This window comes from Dermochelys coriacea, chromosome 17 (genome assembly GCF_009764565.3).
Source record: "Dermochelys coriacea isolate rDerCor1 chromosome 17, rDerCor1.pri.v4, whole genome shotgun sequence".
NCBI lineage: Eukaryota > Metazoa > Chordata > Testudines > Dermochelyidae > Dermochelys > Dermochelys coriacea.
This window is the reverse complement of record NC_050084.1, coordinates 16,476,624-16,494,189: the sequence shown is the minus strand read 5'-3', so window position 1 is coordinate 16,494,189 and position 17,566 is coordinate 16,476,624. Positions and strand designations below refer to the sequence as shown.

At 45.7% G+C, this 17,566-nt stretch overlaps 1 protein-coding gene across 7 annotated transcripts in view; it reads left to right on the top strand.

Moving 5' to 3' along the window:
• Nucleotides 1-17,566, top strand: part of GTF2IRD1 (GTF2I repeat domain containing 1) — a 178,236-nt gene that overhangs the window by 56,998 nt on the left and 103,672 nt on the right. For 4 of the 7 annotated variants that reach the window (XM_043499307.1, XM_038375625.2, XM_038375622.2 and 1 more), the window contains one exon: nucleotides 17,164-17,292. In XM_043499307.1, coding sequence (XP_043355242.1) covers nucleotides 17,170-17,292 — 123 coding nt within the window. In that variant the 5' untranslated portion in view covers nucleotides 17,164-17,169. Of the gene's footprint in view, nucleotides 1-9,448; nucleotides 9,577-17,163; nucleotides 17,293-17,566 lie in introns of those variants that run through there. The other 3 variants (XM_038375624.2, XM_038375620.2, XM_043499306.1) reach the window with 2 other exon arrangements.

Below are 17,566 nucleotides of genomic sequence, written 5' to 3'. Positions count from 1 at the left end.
TCTGTAGGAGCTTCGCTACTGACTCCAGTGGGCCCAGGATTTGGCCTTTAACTGCTGCCTTGCTGTACTTCAAAGTTAAAAGGAAGCATTTGTAATAAGATTTCCATTGTCACTAAATAGAGAATTGACCATTTTTTTTTTTTTTTTTTTAAAACTTGGTTGAAATTGATTTTTTTTCCCTCCTCTTTGATTAACCAGCAACTTGAGCATGATTTTTAAGACTGAGTTAGAACATGTGGTCTTGTTCTGATTCAGACTGTACTCTCACCTGAGCTATCTCTCTGGAGGTTTCATAGGCTAATGAGCACGAGGGACCAGTTACTTCCTGCAGAAATATTTCAAAGGGGTCTGCTTTGTATTAGCATTAGAGAAGATACTTAATGCAGTTAAAATTCCCAGGCAAAAAATTTTAAGATGCAGTTGAACTGGGAAATAGATATCAATTCAATTAAAAACGGCATTATTAAAATTGTAGTGACAGCATTTAAAAAAAAAAGGGGGGGGTGAATTTGGAGTTCACTTTCCACAAAAGGTTTCAGATCCCTGCCTACTACACCCTCCTTCTCCTGTGATATGCAAGTGAGATCTGGACCTTCATAGACGCATGGTGTACATGAATAGCTTTATATATTTTGCGGGGTGTATATCTTGGGTACCAACGTGGCCCCCATCATCGCAATATCTGAGTGCCTTGCAATTATTACTGGCTTTATTACTGCAACACCCCTTTTTGGTAGGGCAGTGCTTTATCCCCATTTTACAGTTGGGAGGAACTGAGGTCCTTATTGGAGATATCAAGAAGGAGATCACTGTTTGTTTGGCAGTGTGGTGGTTGGTTTTACAGGGAAAGAAGTTTGACATTCTAGCTGGGTAAGAGTTCAGGTTGTTTGACTTTGAATTTCTTGCTTTTGAGATATTTGTTTATATAACTCCAGAGTTCTACTAAAACTTTGTTGTAATTTAACGGATATCCATTTACAGTCCTAATTGTATCTCTGAGGAAGTTTTTGGGATGGGAATTTTCTTTTTCTGTTTCTAAATGATTTAAAATATTAACTCGTGTGTGTGTGTATGTGTGTGTGTGAGAGAAAATGTGTAGATGGTTATTTCTGCGAGCAACACTAGTGTGCTATAATTATACACATGGTGTAAAGATGATGCATACTGTTCGATAACATGCCAGACTCGGCACTATTCACATCATCTGGCAGAATTTGTAACTTTAATAATCTAGAGAAATTTCGGCTTTACAAACTGAGTGAAATTAACCAGCACAAGGCCCTCAATATAGGATGTAAGTAGAGATTAATTAGTGGATAGCTCTTATGCTGGCTCTCTGCTTGGGATGGTTTTCATTCTCTGGGACCACAACAGTTCACCAATGTAGCTTTGAAGCTTCACCAGGCCGTGAGCCAAGTTTATAATATTTGCCAGACTTTATCAAGTCAGGTGACAAGAGACTGTCTGTTATAGGTTGAAACATCTGTAAGGGATGGACTCCTAACATATGCACCTTGCCGTCAGAAAAACATTCCAACAGAATTCACTGGATCTGGTTTAGGATGCAGGAATGCAACCAACCCAAGTCATTTCTGAGGGATAGCTTTAGGGGAGAATAAAAAACTGGGACTTTTTTTTCCCAAAATAAAATTGCAAAGTTTTCAAAGACCTGTATTTCCAAAATGCCCATGTCGGATCAAACTCTAAATTCCTTTTTTTTAAAAGGGGAAAAAGATCAAATCTGCCCTCGCTAGATTAACACTTGACAAACTTAAGGCAGATAAGATTTTCCCCCCCGCCCTCCCTTGGAAAGTTGGGATAAGGGAGTGGCCACTCTCAAGCTCAGAATGGAAAGCCAAACTGCTGCTATTTATTATTTTCGATAGCACCGAGGAGTCCCAGTCATGGACCAGGCCCTGTTGCGCTAAATGCTGAACAAACACAGAGCAAAGAGATGGCCCGTCCCCAGTGTAAGTAAGTGTGACACTTTCCACTGCTTCACTAAAGATGCTGTAGAGTTGTAAGCTACAAGCTTTAACAATGGAGGGACAGATTCATTGTTACCCCCCTTTGATCCATCTAAACGGGTGGGAGGAGGCATCTATGCCAGGAGCAGAGCCAGTCTTCTTCCCCTACAGAGGCTTATGGGGCCATTGCGGTAGTGTGAAAGTAGGATAGCTGTTAGGCTGCCCTAATCTGTGCCGGGGGTCAGATCCACCCTCCAGCATCCCTTGGAGTGAGGGTGCATAAGCCCCTTCTCCCTTGTCCCTGCTCTAGGGCTGTTGCCAGCACCGGGATGAGTTATGGTGCCATGATGATATACTATTCACTTGGTATCTATGCAGTGCCAGCAGCTACTGCCCAGAAGATGGGGAATAAAAGGGGAATGGTGTGGATCAAACTAATGGGAAGAGAGTCCGAATTCCATCCTAGGAAGGACTGGGCTGCTTTGTACGTGGCGGCTGCTTTTTTCACTAACTGATCAGTTTTATGCAAAAGTTGGAGGAAGTGACCTCCTGTGGTTTAGGCCACTGCTGGCCAGAATCTCTCACCTGGCAAGACAAGACTTGCCAGGGATGTGGAAGAAATATGCAAGCTCCAAAATGAAAAGGCTCATTCCAGGGCTGTGAGGTCTGTGGAGTGATAGTCCCATCCCCATCCCCTATGCTGGTAGTAGATCATTGGCAAGCTTCATTTACTGCCAAGAAGTCACAAGGCAAAAAAACCCATAGTTGACTAGAGATCTAGGAAAATACTTTTAGCAAGAGAGTGGATGCAACATCACCTTTCTTTGAAAAACTCTGTTCTTAGCTGTTTGTGCTTTCAAACTCTTGGAAATCCTCAGCTGCTGTTGAACTGGGAGGGAAAAGCTGTCTGGAAGGGATGGGTGTTTTAAAAGAGTAAACTCACTGAATGTTAAGTCTCACCAAATGAGGGTCAATCCATCCTAATCATCGTATCCACTCATTATACTCCACACCTGAACATAGCCATTACATGAATTACATACCCTCATATCTCAATGTCTGTACTTTGCCCCGTTAACCTTTTACCCCCAATTGGGGATATTGCGGATTATGTATTCCTTATGCCATCCGATCTTAAACTGAACTTCGCACCCCTTGATGATCTGCACGTTATTCCCTGATAACCAGAAACTTCCACGCTTAAACTCTGTACTGTTTTTTGTTTTGTTTAGTTTTTTATTTAAACATCTTAATAAAATTTTGTGTGTGCCTGTTCCTGCTTATCAGGTTCCCGGGGCAGAGAAGCTGGTCAAACTTTTGATGAACTGTATACAACTACATCTGTAGATATAGGCCACCAAGGATTTTGGGAACTCCTCTCAGCTCATAAACAGAAGAGATGCAAATAATTCTTAATGGACCCAGAGGGGTTTTATAGGAGGTTGTTGTGTTGCATAACAGCCGAGGCAGATCATTCAGAATGGATGAAGCATGACCCCTAAAGCAGCACTAAACTGTTTTTGAGGAAGGGGACACACCATTAGACCATTTCTATGGATGGGGACACTTATCCCCAGCTTGTTTTCTAGGGCTGCTGGAATTTTCACAGAGGAGGGGGCAGAAATGAAGGAAGGGTGTAGGATGAAGGGCCAGTTTGTTGCCTTAGGTTTACAATGAATATTTTTCTATAGCTACTGTCATCCAGAGACAACATACAGACTAGGAGCCTACAGCCGAATGTATGGGATGGATACACCCATTGGCTTGTCCCTGCTTCAAAGAGCTGACACCCAGCCTTTCAGACTGATTTAGACTCCTAAATGAATGGAGGTTAGGAGCTGAAATATCTCTGTAAAGCTGTGCACAACTGTCTTTCTCTAATATGTTCATGCAAAGCCTCGCTCAGTGTGCCCTGATCCCCAGTCAGGTCTCCTAGATGTTTCCACAATGGAAACAACAAATAACCTCTGTAGGAGCAGCAGGGACTCAGCACCTGTGAAAACCAGGATGCTTGTGTAATTGAGAAGCGTGGAGTGTGCAGAAAGGCCAAGGGAGGGTGGGGCTGGGAAGTCCTAGGGATGTCGGGAAGCACATTTTTTCACTGCAGAACAGGCCTGGGGGAAGTAACTAGTTAATCAGTATGGTTTTTCATTTTGTTTTTATGGAAGACATGTATCCTATTTTTGCAAGGGCAGCCGGCTTGGCAACACCTGGGGAAAGGGGGCGGAATTAAACGGTCTAGGGGTATTTGGTTATAAATTCCTGCCTTGCAAAGGCTGTGTTTCCTTGGAGCCAGCCCTAACTAGTGTAAGAATGGTTTACCCCAGTTTTTCTACAGATTACTTTCCCTTTGATTAGACAAACAACTTCAAGCTGTAAGTCTTAATTTGATTTGAACAAGCCTATTGCCTGCCAGAAAGTTTTTTATTTTTCTTTCTAAATCTGCTGCCAGCGCTATACGTGACCATTCATGATTAAAAGCTTTATGGAGATATAATATTTTTCTTTGGTATTAGAAGTCTGGTTGCATTACTTGGGTCATGTTATGATCTTGTTTAAAGTATACCCCCATTTCCCATTAGGTAGTCAGGTGAAGGGAATTTGCTTTCGGTACATATCTCCCATTGAGCCAGAATAACCAAACAATGTTTCGGCTGCTGAGTCTGCTGCTGATCACCCTGCCAAGATTGTGGTGGTGGTGTCTTGTGCTCTTCTGTGCATCTGCTTGTCTGGATTCCCCTTTTTTGTCTTTCGACTTATACCGAGAGTGGAAGCTATTTGATCCAGCAACCTTCTTCTTATTTTGTGTTTTGTACAGCACCTAGCACAGTGGGGTTCTTGGTCCATGACTGGGCCTCCTGGGACCTAAAGCAATACAAAGAAATCCTCCTCCTCAGCCCACTAGGGGTTCTGTGCAATCTGTGTGAGAAAGAAGGTAGCAAAATAAGGCCTTGATTCAGGAAAACACTCAAGCATGTGCTTAACTTTGAAGAGGTGCTTAAATCCCTTGGAACACATCCGTTCCCGAATTGGAGACTTATCTATGTGTCTATCTAGTGCGCATTACAAATCACATCCCTCTGGTGTGCTCTAACATGCTGCACGCTAACTGCCCCACATAAACCTTGCTAATGCGCTCTGAAAGGTACCTAGTTTTGTTACTTAGAGTGCACCAGCAGGGTTCATACTGCACAGTTAGGCCACAGCATGTTGGCATGCTTTGCACATCACGGCCATCTGGCATGCTTTGCCCTGCTGTGTAGACAAGTCCTGTATTTCTAACTTTCTGGGACCTGGTCTTGTTCCCATTGAAGTCAGTGGCAAAATTCCCATTAACTTCAGTGGTGTAGGGTCAGGCCCCCAGTGCTCTGCCCATTATGACCAGGGTTGTCAGTCCTCTGGAAAACTAGACAGTCTTTAGTTTTCTTATTATTTTGAAATAGAGGAGGCACATGGTGCGGTGAATATGGCCAGGGACTGGGAGGCAAAGCATTTGGGCGTAATATCTAGTTCTGCCACTGTCTTGCTGTAAAGTATTATCATTATTGATCTATTATCTAGCTTGAGCCACAGTCTGGATTGTTTTTTTTCCATCAACCAGAACAGAAGCATCTGAACTTTGCCCACATGGTACCAAGTTGCCAGGAGCCCAAAGGCTGTACCTTAACGGCATGAAATGTTGTTGTGGCCCGTCTACAATGTTCCCCCTTAATTCAAGAGGCCGCAAGATAGATGGAGGTGGAACATTGTCTGCTGGGACCTCTGCAAACCTCCCCTCTCTCTTAAAGACAAGGTTGCACAGCAGAGCTGATTTTCCCAGAGATGGAAACAAATCATTTTCATTTTTCATCCTTAATGCTGCTTGCCTGCATGAAAATGGTTTGACCTTGCAGTTAGGTGCCCTATACGGACGTGTTCTGGGAAACGGCAGACTTCATTAAGATCACTGGTAACCTGTGGTCCCAGAGTGACAGTGAGTGATCCTGACCCAGAAGACTGGCTAGTGTGCTTTGCTAGCTTGGGTCACTGAGATCCTCTGCAGCTCAGCAGCAGGGGCATCACCAAGGAGGGTTTATTTTTGTTTTTTGTTTTTGTTTTTTTAAATTCTTGTTTTATTTTACAAAGTCATTGAGCTAATAAGCTCTTTTCCCAGAGCATCCTGGGGAAAAACAAAACCCAGCCATCAGCTTACACTGGGCACTCAGCACTGTTAAGAAATGTCAGATGGTTTTAAGAGGATTTTTCTGGGTCAGGGTTGGCATAGCACAGCAGAGCTGCTGGAGCAGTCTCGATGATCACTCTGCCTTCCAAAACGAGGGAGGAAGCTCTTTGCCCTTCCGCCTTGTGCCAGAAAGGCACCATCCCTGTGCCATCCTGTTCGCAGGCATTTCTGCTCTCTCCCTCTGCTGGGAAATCCTTTTAACTTTTCAAATGGGGTCATCAACGTTCTGGTCCAATTTCAAGCTGAGTGCAGCTGTTCTTGTGAAACCCAAAGAAAATCCTTTGCTATGAGAGAAAGTGATCCTGTTTAATGCTTTCTTTTCCGGGCAACCAGAACAAACCTCTGGCTCTGAAGAGCAAGGGTACCCTTCTATTTAACTGTAGCCCTCTTGAAGTACAGTGAGAGCTGATTTCCAAGAGAGGGGCAGGGTATAGTAGTGTGTCACCACGCAGCGAGATCAGCACTGAAGAATAAAATGTTCGTTAAGGGTTGTGTAGAGAAGGAATTAAAAAGATCAAATGCTCCCCTTTGAGCTGTACAGCAGCCGCTTGTGCGGTGGTGGACCTGATCCCAGATAGTCAAGTTGCTGCCTCTGGGTGGAAAGGATTCACCATTGCTCCAGCTAGCTTCAGACAAAGAATCCTTGGCCTGGGGGATTCTCTCTTACTATGACTGCAGTACTGGCAAACAGCCTTGGAGAATGGGAAGGATTTCCTGTATGCCTCTTTGCAGAGTGTGGTAAAGATACTGTGTGTGCATTAACAATCCACTTATGGGAAGAGCTGGCATGGAGATCTCTGCAACAGAATGCAGATGTAATTCATGAAATGCACTCATTATCTTTTATCTAATGAAGAATTGCTTCCACCCTCATTAACTTATTTCATGCACAAGTAACAGCCAGCCTCTGCGTGGCTGAGCGCACGTGCATCCTTCCTGTGGGATCGTCAGTGACAGAGTAATCCTCCTCTACCACCACCGCAGTATGAATTTGCACGTAATCATCAGAGGACTCTCAGGTGTCTATAACCTGACCTCCAATGCCAGACTCTGCTTATGGCTACCTGCTTGCAAATCCAGAACCAGTGAGTTTATTTTGCATTTATACTGGTGTAAACGAGAGTAGAACCTGGATTTCAGTTTTTATCCTCCCTTTCCTGGCCCGTACTTAAACTGTGGATGGCTTCTTTCATAAACTGCAGCCCCTTCCTTAGAGTCTTGTGTCAGCGTCTGTTCTCTGATCCTGTCCCCCCCGCCCCACCCAAATCTTCTTCCAGCTGGCCCTCTCCCTTTGGAGATAGAAGGTGCCAGCTCTAAAGAAGGCAGCTCACCAGCTTGCACGTGCTGTCTTATTCAGACTCTGGATGGATTTGAAATGCAAAGAGCTGGCTGCAGAATTGGGCCAGAGCTCTCTTCAGGGCATGAGATGAAGGCTAGGCTGGTGCCCTCTTGTTTCAGCACCTGAGAATCACACCCAACCCCTCACAGGTATGAAGGGCCAAATTCATCTCTATGCCAGTGCGAGGACAGGAAGGAGACGGCCTGTTCTAAGGCTGTGAGAAGCCAGTGCAGCCCCTAGCCCAGGCTAACTTGCACCCTTGCTTTCATGCTACCTATGGCCAGGCAGGGGCACAGTGTTGCCGAGGTGTAAGAGTGCCCTGGCTAGAGCATTCTTCCACGCCCTGTTGCACCCCTACCCCCGGAACTCCTGGAGAGGTAGCACAGAGTCGGTGGAGTGGGCCTGCTCACTGGCGGTGACCCAGGGGCTCGGGATTGGCCAGCACCTGCCCTACCACCATTGGTGGGAAAGGGTCATAGCAGGACTCTGAATCTGACCCTACAGCTCCCATCCTTGAGGAGGGCTTCCTAGCGGAGAAGTTGGGATTGACTGGCTCATTGCTGCCCACTAGCCTCCTTTTTTCTTGCACTTTGCTGTAAAGGCCTGGTGCCGGTCAGCAGGCTTTGTGAGGGCTTTCTTGTGCTCTCCCCAAAATTCCTGGGCTGCCAGTCCCACCGTGCAGCCATTGCTTGGCTGCAGCAGCTACGTTCCGAGGTGAAAGGCACCTCTTGGTCTTCTCACTGGCTCAGATGTGGTCTGTGACTGAGGAGAGGAGCATGTGGAGTCAGGTAACGTGGGTTGCTGGCCACTAAGGGCCACTAGACGCCTTTCATGTGGGACATCTCTCAGGGGGTGTCTGAAACACTATTCTAGCAATGAAAGGCTCTTCCTTCAGTCACCCCCATCCCAGCACCCCAAACAAGTCTCCTTTTTTTTTGTCTGTCTTTTTTCGGTTCCCTTTCAGAGTGAGATTGGTCCCAGGGCCTGCAAGGAAACAATCAGGTTTCTGCTGTTGGCTGCCCCCGAGTTCCTGCCTTCTGCGGTTATTGTCTGGGTAGCAAATCGAGTTAAGTACAGCTAGCTTCATTCTTATTCCTCAGGCGGGCACGCCGAGGCTCAGCTGGTTTTCTAATCTTGCTTCATTAGAAATTCTCTGCCCCCCCCCCCCCTTTATCTGCTTTCAGCTTCAAGCACATGATTTACAATCTGGTTTGAATGGCTCAGAATCATTACTGCCTAATTTGCCACCCTTTATTTGTGAAATTAAAGCCTGGAAGCATCTCACTGCCCCCATCTGAAAGATTTGGTGGAAGGGCTGTAGCTGACCACACATTTCCTCCACAGCCCGTGTTCAACACTATCTACAGTGGCTCTTTAACTGTGAGGAAGGGCCAGCGGAGAGGGGGCTGTGCAGACATATGCCGGCCTCAGCATCTTGCTGGGTGAATGAACTGAAGACAAATTCCCTGACCTTTATTTTTGTTTAGGAGGGGTGGGTGTTGACTCCATTTGGACCAGTGAGGGGGTCGGCTGGGACTGGTATGGACAGTGGGAAGACGGAACACCTTGCTTTGCATGTGAGCCTCGTGCAATATGGCCATGGTACTATTGAGGGGTTCAGTTGTTTGCAAAGCACTTTGGGACCCTTGCACGAAAGACACTATCAGAATGCATGGTGCTGTGCTTGGTATTGTCTAGCGATCGTTGTCGCCAGCACAGGAGTGGAAAGTAGCTGGCTCCGGATGCAGCAGGACTCAGCCCAGGGCATGACTGGTAGGGATTGAAAGGAGAATATCGGGGATTTGAGGGGCTGAGTAGGCTCCTGGCTCTGTGTTGGGGAGGTGTGCCTCGAGGGAAAAGGGGAAGGTTTACAGCAAAGAGCTCTACAGTTTTCAGCAAGTCAGGCTGGAGAGCAAATACTTCAGAAGCACTGGATGCAGCTCCTTTCGCATAGACAGAAGCGTGGGAGGAGAAGGGGAAAGAAGCACAGAAAGATGGAGCGGAGTACAAGGAAGAGCTGAGCTTTTAAAGCAGCGCAGATGCATGCGGTAAATATTCCAGCGAACAAGGCAGGGCAAGGGGCGGAGCAGGGGAGCGGTGTTTAGTGTCAATTGTAATTGATGCATTTAAGCAGCGTTTTCATAAATCAGCATGCCGTTGTATCCTTTTGACAGGCTAGTCCTCCTGTTCTGAGCTACAGCTTTCTAGACGGGAGGAAAATTAGCTAAAGGAAATCACTTGTGTTTGGCAAAAACTGACGTTGGCAGAGAACAGCCAAAAGTTTATGTGCTACGAGGGTGGGCCTTTGACCTAATGCTACTGCTACAGGTGTTTTACCATTGACTCCAGGAGGAGCAGTGAGGCCAGCTGCTGAATGCTTTTGAAAAAATCTCATCTAAATTGGTGTGTTTTGTATTACAGTGGCACCTAAAGACCCAAACAGAGATCGCTAGCCACTGTACATACACATGGCAAGTCTTTGCCCGGCAGAGCTTACAGCATAAATAGACAAGACAGACAAATGTTGGGAGAAAGGAAGGATTGTTATATATTGCTCTGATTTTAAAAAAGCACCTTATGACCTATTTTGTCTACTCTTTCTGTAAATTGTGAATCAAATCTTATTTATTTGTGTCCTATTGGCACCTGGGATTCCCAGTCATGGCCCAGGACCCCAATGCGCTAGGTGCTCTAGGAACATAGAACAAAAAGAGTAGACCTGCCCCAAAGAGCTTACAATCTAAGTGTAAGTCAAGAGACAACAAGTTTTCTAAAGGCAGACAGATAAAGGAGCATAGAGTGTGGAGTATATGCTGAAATACAGTAAGACATGATGCAATTTTTATGTATGGGACCAAATTTTCTGCTGGTGTAAACTGGTCCAATTCTATTGACTTCCATGATGCTAGGCAAGTTGACATGAGCACAGAATAGAGGTCATATGACTTACAGGTCATTAGTAGCAATTTAAGAGTGAATGAAACACTCTCGCATGGCAGAGGAGGTCTCTAGGCATATCCTGCTTTCTTGCTGTAACAGCTTCCAAATGCTAACCCCCAAAACACTCGTTTCAATAGCACCGCATTTACAGTGTAATAACAGAAGGGAGCTCATAATAGGCTTATAATCACCAGGAGTCTTTTTTTTGTTCGGTACTGAAAAGGTAACAAGGGGCCAGGATGAGAAGAAAGAAGAGACTTAAAAAAGAAAAAGTTCCCGATGCTGCTTTTCTGATGCCCCTTTTGGGAGAGGAAATGGCTTTGAAATTTTAAACAGTTGGGCCACTGAGAGAAGGGGAGAAGGCACGGCAGCCTGGCTGCAATTACCGCACATCCCAGCCACTGTCAGCGCTGAAGGTTTTAGTAGTGTTTCCCCTAGAGCTGCACTTAATTTTGAAAACTCTGTGCTGGGACCATGTGGGTTCAGAAACGCACATGGGGCTGAAGAGGACTCGAGGAGGATGTGAGATGTAAGAACATGTAAAACCAGGCAATCAAGCAGTACTGTGGGGGAATATAGATTTATGATTGTGACTTATTCTTGGGGACTTGGTGACAGGAGGAAAGTGCTCCAGTTTGTTCTCTCCTGATTTCTGTTACACCTCTTCAGTCTCCCTCTTAGAGCTCCTAGTGGGAACTGCATCTTGAATAAGGAGTGGGTAAATGGGAGTTGTAGAGCTGAAACTCTGTCTGGGATTTTGCTCTCATGATTTGTTGTTACACATTGCCCAAAGTCCAGGATGGAATTAATGCCTAGCAGTTCAAAATGTGGTGGCAGTTTTGTATTTATACATGGCTCAGAGCGCCAGATCTGTCCACTGCCCGGGCCCCTCCATAACTCTTGCTCTCCTTCTTTTCCTAATATTACTTTCCTTCTCTTCCTTCCTGTCCCCAGCTCTGCCATCAGAACCTTTTTACCAGTCTACTGTGGGTTCACTATTCCTTTTCCCTCTATAACATTGGTGTGCAAAAGATCTGGAAACTGGCATGACACACACAGGACCGAGGTGAAGCAGCATCTTCATGGTCTTATCAACTTGGTTGTTCTTGAACTTTAAACTAGTGGTGGGCCAATCTCAGAAGCTTGAAGTTTGTTTCTGAAAAACACTCAACAATATCAGCTCTTGGGATTACATATATAGGCTAGAAGAACAGGCCTCTCGTGATTTCTGGTCCCTCCTGCTTTTGGTTGTGCCAGAATGACCCAAAGGATTGTCGGTCTGTGGGTATGCATGCGTGGTATTTCACCTCTTCTGATTATAGGCCTATCTATTATCCCAGAAGTGTTTTAGCCACACGCCAAATAGGTGACTAATGAAAAGAATTAACTAAACTTTTCTAGACCCCAACTAAGTTTGGTTTGGTTCTGGTAGGGGGTGGGGTGGAAGCTCAGCAGCCATCTTTTGTTCCCCAAACCAATGAAGCCACCCCTTCTGTACATGTCCGAGACCTCCCTGAGAAATTGCGGTGCAAATGGTTGACCTGATTCTTATCTCCCCTTTTCCAGTTTTACACTGGTATTGCTCTATTGAATCCAACGAAGTCATGACTGATTTATACCAGTGTAAGGGAGAAGAGAATCGGGCCCAATATACTAAATGCTGATAGTGGAGAAGTACTTCATTTTTATTTTTGCTGCTTCTGGAGGAGGGCGAGTTCTCCACTTTTTAGCTTATTTGTGGTGGTGGTGGTAGATTTTTTTTTTTTTTTTTTTTTTTTTTTTTTTTAAAGCAGAGCCAGGTGTGTCTGTCTATTGGTTTTGCCTACATGGGTAAAAAGAAATGTGTGTTTTCATTTGATTCCTATGCAGATACAGTTTAACAACTTTCAGATGGATTGAGTTGATTGTGTGGTAGTCCAGGTGGGAGCTTTGATTGCAGAACACATCTGATTTGCTTGTGTAGTCATGGCCGTACGGATTGTATGGAGAGTGTTGCTTCTCTGTGTAATACTGTGCTTATTGCCTCCATGAACTTGTTTGTTTGTATCATCATGGTGCCTAGAAGCTCTAGTCATGGACCAGGAAGCATTGTGCTAGGTGCTGTACAACCACAGAATGAAAAGCCAGTCCCTGTCCCAAAGAGCTTCTAATCTAAGCCTAAAACAAGAGACAACGGATGGATTCAGATAGATGGGGGAGTACAAGGAAACAGTGACACAATACTGTTCAGGATGATAGGCATAATTGTCAAGGAACGTTTCCGAGCAGGATAATGAGGTGGCTTTGGGGATGCTGTCAGGGAGCTTCTCCCAAGCATGCAGGGTAGCATGAGAGAAAGCATGAAGGTCTTGTTTGAGAATTTTAACAAGAGGGCGATCGGGGGAGGAGTGTTGACAGCTGGAGAGCAAATGAGAGCTGATTGGTAGGGTGGAGCGCATAGGTGCTGGAGCTAGGGGTGTGGTGGGTGCTCTGCACCCCCTGGTTTCCAGTACTTACAGGGTTTACACTTTTTTGGTTCAATGGCTCTCAGCACCCTCACTGTACAGATTTTTCCAGCACGCCTGGTGGAGAGAGGCCTCACTCTTGGATCAGCACTGTACAGCCATGTGGAGTTGGATCAAGTGTAGGGTGACCTGATGTCCCGTTTTGAAAGGGACAGTCCCATTTTGGGGGACTTTTTCTTATGTAGGCACCTATTACCCCCCATCCCTTGTCCCATTTTTTCACAGTTCCTATCTGTTCACCCTCATCAGGTGACTCTTGGGTTCACAACTGATGTAACTTCATATGGATTTTAATCCAAAATTTGGAATAAAGAAAATGTAGTATTATAAAAGGGCTTTAAAGTAACTTAAAAATCTCTTCTCTCTCTGTAGCAAAACCTCACTGCAACTCGCACCTGCTTAGGTTGAAAGGGAGGTTAAAATTAGATGTCTGGGTGCTACTGTCTCTGATTTTCAGGGCTGGTTTTGCTGAAGTTGACCAAGATGAGGTGGATGTTAAATTTGTCTGTGGTTTTATTTGAATAACATCACATGGATATAACTGGAGTTTCTGTGAAGGAAGCATTATCTAGTAGCTAGTGTGTGACTGGCAGACAGGAATTCAGGGTTCTGGACCCCGTTCTACCACTGGATTTTTGGGCAGAGTATTGTGCTTCAACTTCTGCACGAGTTAAATGGAAGTACAGTGGTAATGCATCCCTGTGACATTCTGAGGCCACGCTGACGAATATTGGCAAAGCAGTGGGTAGGGAGGCGGTATAGAACTACAGAGCATTATTATAGCTTGCTAGGTATCTTTTATGGAGCAGGATTTTGTTTGTGTTCCGATCTGCTTCGTCAGCTACCTCTGTCTGACTGGAAGGGGGACGCTGATGATGAGTCTGATAAAGCCCCTCTTCATAGCTCGAGATCGACTGTCAAGGGCTCAGCCTACCATAGTCTGTGCCGGATTTTACCACGGATTTCGCTTCCGTTTTAGAGACCCAGATAAGGGCCAGATTTTCCAGAGTGCTCAGCTCAGTGGTGGACTGGTTGTCAGAAGTGCTAAGCATCAAGCGTGCTTGAAATCCAGCCACTTACTATGGGGCCTAAATAGAAGCTGACCTCTTGAAAAATAAGGACCCTCTGGTGACACTCAAGTAGTAAGCCCCCCCCCATCTCTGTGCTGCTGCTCAAAAGCCAAGCCCATGAGCTCACTGGTGAGTAGAACCGACACCATGTTCCTTTCCCCACTGTGACTGGTGGAGAGGTCTGGTCTTACTGCCCGCCAGAGTTTACACCTGCTCTGCATTTTGCTCCTGGAGCTTTCTTGGAGAAAGCACATTGAATGGCATTCTATTCTAATCAAATCTTGTCACAATAAAGCCCTGTTTTTAAGGTGGTGACTCTTTTAAGGTGGCATTTTAAAAAAAAGAAAAAAAAAAAGATTTTTCCCTTTCTTTTTGCATGTTCCAGCTGTATTTCAGAACATGATTGTAATTCCCTTTATCCCCTCTCTAATAACGAAAGAACCTTGTTGTATATTGAAATTGGCCTGGCAGTGTGTAACTTATTTCACTGCAAAGTCTCTGTCTATAAGAGCCTCCTTTCTTTGGCAGCTAATGGCACAGAGAGACCCGCTGCTAGGACCCTCCTCAGGAAAAGCTTATCACATGATGAAGGCAACAGTAGGAAGGAGAAACCAAGTGGCAGCCCAATTCCTACAGGAAGATTCGCTCTCACTGAGAAGCCTGATGCTTTCCTCTTGGTGCTAAAATTCAGATTGCTTCATGGTTCTATTTGCCGTTATATTTTTATTCCACCCTCTCTTTCCCTTCCTCCCTGATGAGGTTTTCAGAGCTGTGTATTAACCTAATGATTCACTGAAGGGTTCTCTAGTTCCATAATTCAATATGGTAATGGTGACTCACGTAGTTAGAAGGATATGTGGGAGGTAACCGTTCGTTCCTTAAATCGATGCAAGAATTGGTATGTCTAAAAGCAAAGTCTAGCGAGAAGATCTGTCCCTCTTTCTCTTTTACGTGCGTTTCCATCACACCGTTATATATAGCACTCTACATGTTCATCGCGGAATGTTTGGTTAAATGGATCCAAGCCTCGATCATGGGTTCTGTTACGTGTTGTATATGTGGGGCAGGCAAGAAGATAGATGTTCTGCAGCAAATCCTTCACACTTTCCCCTCATTTTATGCACCCAGACCATGCAAAGAGAACCGAGAGTTGCTGCATTCTCCTATATGGGACTCCCACTGAGTGGTGGAGCACCTGGTAGGTGCAGAGCTGGTGTAGCTAGCGATGCACCCAAATCCCTGGTGCGGAAAGTGGAGAGAGTCAGAGAGGAGTGCCTGGAGTATAATGTCCCTTGACTATGCTCAGCTGGGAGACTTGCCAGTAGGCAAAGGTTAGAGCAGCCCCTAGGTTTCTCTAACCTCCACTGTGGGCTGAGCAGAGAATCCAGGAGCTGTAATCTGGCTTCCTGATATCCATCATGCTCCACTGCAGAAAGAGTGAACTTGATGATGATGCAGAGATTCTGGCCTTGTGGTGCCGCATTGAGCAGACAATGCAGCAAGTGATGGGAGGTTTTCTCAGTAACTAAGCTTGGTAATGCTGTGTGCCTAGAGGGTGCATCATGTGGGCTTAGGGTTGGATTGTGGTTGCAAAATTCTGTGATGATTTTGGTTTTCTGTCTCTGATAGAAGTAAAATAACTTGCATATGAGCATCTTGCCCCATGGGTTGAATTTTCTAATTGCTTCTCTTTGCAGTTTCCGTGCTTACATGCAGTGGTGGCTGGAACCAGTTCTCACCATGTACAGTAAAATAAAATATAGGCCAGTACAGTAAGTCTGGCATGCAGGAAAATAAGACACTGAGTGGGTTTTTAGCAGATGAATGAACTCGTGAGGATTACAGATTTGATTGCCTGACACATTGTACCTCTGCAAGGAGTGAGGTGACCCAGTTTCGCTTGGTTTAACTGACTCATTCAGTTTCATCTGACAGTCTGCATCCCACAATAACAGAACTGCTTGCTAATGCTTTCCACTGGAGGTGATCAGCATTTCTCAATCGAAGTCAGGCTTCTGGATTGCAAATGTTAATCTTGTGCATTTTCTCTGCCCTCCTAGATAACTAGTTCTCATGTGTTCTTGACTCAGGCAGGGCAGTATTTCCTTTCCCCACTTGTGCTTTCTGTCATGTGCACAGAGATTCCTTGTGTCCCTTTAATAATAGTAAAACAGCTGTTGAGCACAGCACTGTAATTTTCAGGGATTTCAGGAAACGAGGTTTGCGCTGAAAATGAGCAACCAGCTTATTCATTTCCCGCTGCCTTGCTGCAAGGCGGAGTGGCCCAGCAGAGAGGGCACTGGACTTGACTGGGACTCAGAAGACCTGGGTTCTAGTCCTAGGCCTGACACTTACTTTCTGGATGACCTTGGGCAAGTCCCTTCCCTTCTCTTTGCTCCTTTCTACCCCGTTTGCCTGACTTGTCAATTTAGACTGTAAGCTCTTCAAGCCAGCGATTCTCTTGCTATGGGTCTGTTCAGCACACAGCCCAATTCACAGATTATAAAGCCAGAAGGGACCATTGTGATCATCCAATGGGAGCTCCCCCTCCCCCCAGGGGCTGCAGAGATGTGCTAGCAGCTAGCCGCTTCCGGGAGCAACATGGGGCCACAGCATGTAGGCAGCCTGCCTGAGCTCTGTTGCACCAGCAGCCGGGAGCCGCCTGTGGTAAGCGCCTCCCGGCTGGAGCCTGCACCTCGCACCCCCTCCTCCACCCCAACCCCCTGCCCCAGATCAGAATCCTCCTCCTGCACCCAAACTTCCTCCCAGACCCCATACTCCCTCCTGCACCCCTGCCCCAGCCCTGTCCTGCACCAAACTCCCCCCCAGAAAAAAGACTTGTATACAGGGGCCCCACAAAATCTAATAGCCGTGGACCCACAGGAGAGTTAATCCGGCCCTGCTGACCAGTATGTGTTACATGTCCCCCTTTGTGCCCAATCCACTGAGGAAGTGAGTGTCTTACAGTGCTCTCTGCTGACCCTGGCTCTTTAGCTCACTCATACTTTTCCCTCTGGAGGTCCCTGAGTCAACCTTGGTGTCAGCCGCGTTGGTCCAACTGCATCTGCAAAAGTAGTGGGTAAGGTATACATTTGTCTTGTCTTGTTTTTTGTTGTTTCAGGTGAATATGGCATTGATGGGGAAGCCCTCCAATGGGTCCCCCAATAACTCCAGACCGGACCAATGGAATACAGTTTTTCATCAGAAAAATGAAATCATCACCAGTTTAGTTTCTGCCTTAGATTCAATGGTGAGTGAGGCTGCTTGGAAAGATGGCTTTTGGAGGCTGTGTGTGTATAGCAGTTACACACTCATAAGAGATTGTTCACGGTTCAGGATAACATTGAAGGATCGGTTCTGAAATCAGATGATACCCATTAGTCATTTCCAATGGGCCACAGGGACCCAAATATGAAATCCAATAATTTATCTAAACAAAAGGGGGCATATTCATTTCAAGTGATGATTAACAATGATATTGCAGCAACCAGAGAGGGTTTGACAGCCCCTGAAATCACAGGAGA